Raw genomic sequence first — 6,591 nt, 5'->3', positions numbered from 1 at the left:
GTAACATTTTTACAATGGAAAAACCAGATTCAATTCATGATTTATAACTCACAACACTTTTTCTGAAACATTCTGTAGTTTTTAGCATTAATACTACATACATATATGTAGGGCCAGGAAGCTAAATAAATTGATAAAGTGTATCTGCAGAATAAAAATATTTATGCATTTACAAATTACAAACCCTCGAATAACTTAGTGGGTAGATTTATACACATGCTTTATAAGTCAGAATATGAGAGACAGTTGAATTAGTACATAAAGTTTTTATTTAAAGTTTTCCCCTTCCAAGCAAGCTTCATTTACACATTCTAATACTGTACAAAATTTACATTCTCTGTGATTTATTTATTTATTCACTCTTCACTTTCTAATAGCTTACGCCTTTCTGAAATACAGAAAGCTTTGCTTATAGTTCTCATAAATGCTTTTATTTATTTTGGCTAGAAATAAAAAATAAATGAAGAACAAGTCCAAGGAAAGCAAATACCCTTGTATAAACTGACTTTCGGAAGAGATGGGGACTATTGACGATAAAAGGTTTTGAAGGAGACCTTGTATTCTTCATGACATCAGCTGGGAATTTTATCACAAAGTACTGTAACCTTTCTTTCTATGTATTCATATGTGATCAAGGAAAAAGAAATGAAAAGCTGATTCCACTGGATATATATATTTATATATATATATTTTTACAACGGATCCTTTGGATCTGAACATACAAATAAATACAAAAACAACAAGGATTGCACTTTACTGTAGAAATGGCATTGGATTCCAGTATACCCATCCATCTTGACATGCTCCACAGTGAAACCTTGTCACCAGGGCAATTTTAATTGGTGGCTTCCCTATGTGGTTATTTCTGAACGACATACTTTTTGAGGGATTTGAAAACATCTCTGGGTGATTCACAAAATATTTTAGGCTTTGATTTGTTCCTAATTATTGTTGTGGCAGCTCTGAAGAGCTTGAGAATCAAATCCACGTTTCTGCTAGTTTTTCTCTATTGTAGGTCACACTGATATTGTCTCATGCTTTTCTGACCTTCTGCTCCTAAATTCCTTGTGCTTCTCAAGACAGCTAGTGATGGCTCGCTTCACTGAGCCCAGGCATCTCTGCTGACAACAAAGAAATGTAATGAGTTGAGGGGAAGGAGGGTTCATCAGGTGCTTTTCTAGAGGCACATCTAGAGTCTTTTCTAGAGCCAAAGGTGTGGAAGAGGGAGAGGTATTGTTTGAGGAGTTACAGTTAGCTCCTTAGGCTCTTTGCGGCCCCATGGACTGTAGCCTGCCAGGCTCCTCTGTCCATGGGATTCCCCAGGCAAGAATACTGGAGTGGGTTGCCATGCCCTCCTCCAGGGGATCGTCCCAACCCAGGGATTGAACTCATGTCTCTTAAGCCTCCTGCATTGGCAGGCGGATTCTTTACCACTAGCTCCACTTGGGAGGCCCTGTTCGTTCCTTATATGCTGCCCCAAATGAGAAAGCCTGAGCCTCTATAAACTGAATAGTGCATTTTGTTTTAATCTTTTGGATAAAACTGAGGACACAGAATTTATGACTCTGGCTAGCCTAGAACTGACAGGGCAGAAAGAAGTTGCTACAAGAGCCAATATCTTTTTCTTCTCCGTCCCCACGAGGTGCTGTAAGGGGCAGAAGGTATATAAAATGAAGTTCTATGGAAACAAAAACATTCCTCTTCAGTCTTACATGATTTTCTTTAACTGTGTTGCCTACAGAATCTGTGAAGCTGCCACAGGTTAGGAATATAGAATCAGTGGCCATTTCTGTAATGTAGTATGAGTGTTTGGGTGGGTCAAATTTGGAATCATTCATGAACACAATATCCCCAAAACTTCAACATAGATCACATGCAGGTAAACTACAATGCACAATACTGATCTCAGGTCTCTCGGGGGGCACTCCTCTGTATTTTCTTTCTCCTGTTGAAAGTCGAGATCCACGTGAGGGATTTCGTAAAGCTGAGACAAGTTAAAACCAGTCTGCAATGGAAGAGTCTGTCACCACAGGAAGTTTGATGTGATCCGAGTTACAGACAGAGTTTCCGTTCAAGAACAGGTCTTTTCCTTTTGTAGCTTCTTGTAAATCACCAGACACTAAAGTGGGTTTCGGCAGATGTACCATTAGAATGCATTGTTCTGGCTACAATAGGGATGTCACTTGTCACTGCTTCCTAGAATCTGTCGTTCCGGGGTTTCCTGGTGTTATTTGTTGTAAGGTACGCAGGCGGGCAGGATAACTGTTGCACAGGCTGGCCCTGCCAGCGGTTCTGCCACATCTCCTTCAAGTTCTGTCCAGCTGCCTTTTTCTGGACAATAGCATATTGTGGATGACTTGTAGGCTCCCTGGAATAGAGGGCAGAGAGACTTAGGGAAGGCTATTCAGAGAAGTGCCATGGCAACCTTATTTATCACATCTACATTGGGATGGTTTACAAATCCTTTATGATAACTTAGCCCATGTTGGAAATTATCCCTTGTTTAAGTTTAAAAAAAGAAATAATTATCTTAAATATTCAAATAATTGAAGTAAATTGGATTTTAGATTATCACCTCACTTTTCCATTTCTTATCTTACTACTATAGAGAATCAGAGACAGAGGGTTCAAAACCAGTTTAAAATAAACTGGAAATGAAGGTTTGTCAACTTATTCACATGTTGATTTATTTGTTTTCAAGGGGCCACACGAGAAATAAAAAAATGTCTTTGATCCTCTTTCCTTTGTCAACCTCAGCGGCTAGTGCTTGTATAGTTCCCTTTCTTAACCAAAACAGCCTTTTTTTTTACCATAGGCAAGGGAAAAAACCCCAAAATCCCAACCAACATAATCATTTTCTGGTTCCAAACATACATACGTTTGCAGCTAGCAATATACGCCAGCAAATAAGGATGTAGATGAATATCTAATGATATATGTCAATACAGTTCGCTTCCACAAGACTATAACTTTTAAGGCTCTTCAAGACTTTAAATAACAATCTTGTTGGATGCAAAAGAAATGAGGCTAATTAATATTATTAAAACCCCAAATTAATCTTATAAAACCAACACATATATATAGGAAAATACAGTCATCATTTCAAAGGTGGCTGTGTAGACCATTAGACTTATGTGTCTTCTGATATGTCATTTGAATTACATAGCCCCCCTCCTGTATATTCTTGCTATTAATAAAATAAATAAATAAAATTTTTTTAAAAAGCTGAACTCAGGTCCTTACCAATAACAGTCTATAGGAACTATGGAGACAGAGGACTGTTTTAAATATCAACACAAGGAAATCATTAGCCAATACCAGAACGTTGGGTATTCTATAAGATAACTGACCTTGCTGTTTCAACAAGTCAACGATATAGGACAGAACGAGAGGCAGGCGTAATTCTCCAGATTGTGGGGGATGTATGAGATATAATAGCAAAATATAAGTGAGGCCTTTTGAATCCTAATTTGAACACGTCAATTTGAAAAGCAGCTTTTTTTTTTTTTCCAGATCAATGGGATAAATTTGAAAATGGATAGGATATAAAGGAATTACTGTTGATTTTATTGGGTGTAATAATAATAATGTGTTTATATAAACAAGTGATTTTTTTAAAAAGAAATACTGGAGCATTTAGGTTGAAATAATGTCTAGAATTTGCTTCAAATTGCTTCAACCACATATTTTTAGAAGCAGGAGAGATAAAGTCAGCATTGCAAAGCACTGATAGATGTCGAAGTTGGATGGTGCACTGAAGAGGGCCCACTGAGCTCTCAGTTCTTGCGTATGTTTGGAAATTTTTATGGTAAAGAGGGGGCAAAGTGGAAAGCAATGGCAAATTACATAATCCTAAGGAGAATCTGTGGATAACCGAACAATTATTTTCCATTTTCTATGCTTTGCCGGTCAGAAACTTTTCAGACTTTCCTAAACAGATTTAACAGACATCTGTAAAACCACTTCAGCCCGACTTTTAACTGGAAAGCATGAGGATGGGAGAGAAGCAGAGACCTACCGCATTTTGTGATACAATTGACCAGAGAGCAAGCCAGTTCTACAGCAACCACACTGATTCTACTTTACTGCTTAAAGTAATTTACTGTGTGCATATAAACATGATGCTCGTAAAAGGTATTTGTGTGGGTGGTAACACATTTGGAGGGACATGAAAAGTAAGCACAAGCAAAAAGGAGGAAGAGGAGGTGAATGTAGACACGTACCATACTCCAGCTGTAGCCTCCCACCAGGTAAATGCTGTCATCAAGCACTGCACAGCCAGGACCACTGCGACCCTCTAAAATGGGTGTCTGGAGAATATTCCACTGGTCACCTTTTGGGTCATAGCATTCCACCAGCATTACATCGAGATGGGAGAAACCTAAGTGACATAGCAAAATGGAATCATCAAAGAATAAGCTCTTGGGGTTCCAATTTAAGGCTAGGGCTTCTTTTAAAATAAATGACCAGAGCCAAGAAATAGACAGCTATACCTTTGAAGACGTATGTATAAATTTGCGGGTGAAATCAGGAGTTGTCAGAAAGATCTAACAAGCAAAAAAATAAAAAATCCTCCCAAACCCCAACCTTTGATATTTTGGATTAATTTAAAGCAAAAATGCCTGGCTAGATGTCGTTGGAAAAGGTTGATTTACCTTGGAGTATCAGTAAAGATTTATTTAAATCTTATTAAAAAGCTTTAGCAATATGTAAACTGTGAACTTCCAGATGTTCAAGCTGGTTTTAGAAAAGGCAGAGGAACCAGAGATCAAATTGCCAACATCCGCTGGATCATTGAAAAAACAAGAGTTCCAGAAAAACATCTATTTCTGCTTTATTGACTATCAAAGCCTTTGACTGTGTGGATCACAATAAACTGGAAAATTCTGAAAGAGATGGGAATACCAGACCACCTGACCTGCCTCTTGAGAAACCTGTATGCACATCAGGAAGCAACAGTTAGAACTGGACATGGAACAACAGACTGGTTCCAAATAGGAAAAAGGGTTCATCAAGGCTGTATATTGTCACCCTGTTTATTTAACTTATATGCAGAGTACATCATGAGAAACGCTGGGCTGGAGGAAACACTGGCTGGAATCAAGATTGCCGGGAGAAATATCAATAACCTCAGATATGCAGATGACACCACCCTTATGGCAGAAAGTGAAGAGGAACTAAAGAGCCTCTTGATGAAGGTGAAAGTGGAGAGTGAAAAAGTTGGCTTAAAGCTCAACATTTAGAAAACTAAGATCATGGTATCCGGTCCCATCACTTCATGGCAGATAGATGGGGAAACAGCGGCTGATTTTATTTTTCTGGGCTCCAAAATCACTGCAGATGGTGACTGCAGCCATGAAATTAAAAGATGCTTACTCCTTGGAAGGAAAGTTATGACCAAACTAGACAGCATATTGAAAAGCAGAGACATTACTTTGCCAACAAAGGTCTGTCTAGTCAAGGCTATGGTTTTTCCAGCGGTCATGTATGGATGTGAGAGTTGGACTATAAAGAAAGCTGAGCGCCGAAGAATTGATGCTTTTGAACTGTGGTGTTGGAGAAGACTCTTTAGAGCCCCTTGGACTGCAAGGAGATACAACCAGTCCATCCATAAAGGAAATCAGTCCTGAATACTCATTGGAAGGACTGATGCTGAAGCTGAAGCTCCATTACTTTGGACACCTGATGTGAAGAGCTGACTCATTAGAAAAGACCCTGATGCTGGGAAAGATTGAGGGCAGGAGGAGAAGGGGACGATAGAGGATGAGATGGCTGGATGGCATCACTGACTCGATGGACATGGGTTTGGGTGGACTCCGGGAGTTGGTGATGGACAGGGAGGCCTGGTGTGCTGCGATTCATGGGGTCGCAGGGTCAGACACAACTGAGTGACTGAACTGAACTGAACTGAAAAAGCTTTAAAATAGTAATAGTTAAAGCAAGCATTTTATAGACTGCTTATAATCTGGTTCTTTCCTAAGTGTTTTATATGAAGGAACTCATTTAATCCTCTCAACCACCCTATAGATATTCTACATTATATTCATTTTATAGATGAGAAACTGAGGAACACATGGAATTTTAACCTAAATAAGTCACATAGCCTGTAGCTAGGCTGAGATTTGAAACCAAATCAATAGGCTTCAAAAGTCACTTTTACAGACTAAACTTTATTGCTTTTCTTAAGTGAATATTCAATTCTCTCAAAATCTTTTACTTTTTTTAACAGTCTGATTATGTAAACACCTGTGATGATGTGCTTTAACTATTATAAACTTGAAAATACATACTTAAAAATGACACTTATCCAGTACTTATTACATTTAGGGGTAGATATGTATTGCTAAATAGCACAAAAAATGTCCATATCTAACCTGTGGTTTAAGAAGGGTATATGATTGGAAAATAAATGTATGAACAAAGGTGAAGTTGCTTAGTCATGTCCAACTCTTTGTGACCCCATGGACAGTAGCCCACCAGGCTCCTCTGTCCATGGGATTTTCCAGGCAAGAGTACTGGAGTGGGGTGCCATTCCCGTCTCCAGGGGATCTTTCCGATCCAGGGATGGAACTCGGGCCTCCTGCATTGCAG

The 6,591-nt window shown here is 38.8% G+C and overlaps 1 protein-coding gene across 1 annotated transcript in view; it reads right to left on the bottom strand.

Moving 5' to 3' along the window:
- Positions 1 to 246: 246 nt before the first annotated feature.
- Positions 247 to 6,591, bottom strand: part of KLHL14 (kelch like family member 14) — a 113,804-nt gene continuing 107,459 nt past the window's right edge. The window contains exons 8-9 of the mRNA XM_019986967.2: positions 4,224 to 4,381; positions 247 to 2,368 (exon numbers count right to left, since the gene is read on the bottom strand). Of these exons, the coding sequence (XP_019842526.1) occupies positions 2,228 to 2,368; positions 4,224 to 4,381 (299 nt within the window). The 3' untranslated portion in view covers positions 247 to 2,227. The remainder of the gene's footprint in view (positions 2,369 to 4,223; positions 4,382 to 6,591) is intronic.

The sequence above is a fragment of the Bos indicus genome, chromosome 24, assembly GCF_029378745.1.
Source record: "Bos indicus isolate NIAB-ARS_2022 breed Sahiwal x Tharparkar chromosome 24, NIAB-ARS_B.indTharparkar_mat_pri_1.0, whole genome shotgun sequence".
In the NCBI taxonomy this organism is placed as follows: Eukaryota; Metazoa; Chordata; class Mammalia; order Artiodactyla; family Bovidae; genus Bos; species Bos indicus.
This window is presented reverse-complemented; position numbering and strand designations above follow the sequence as displayed.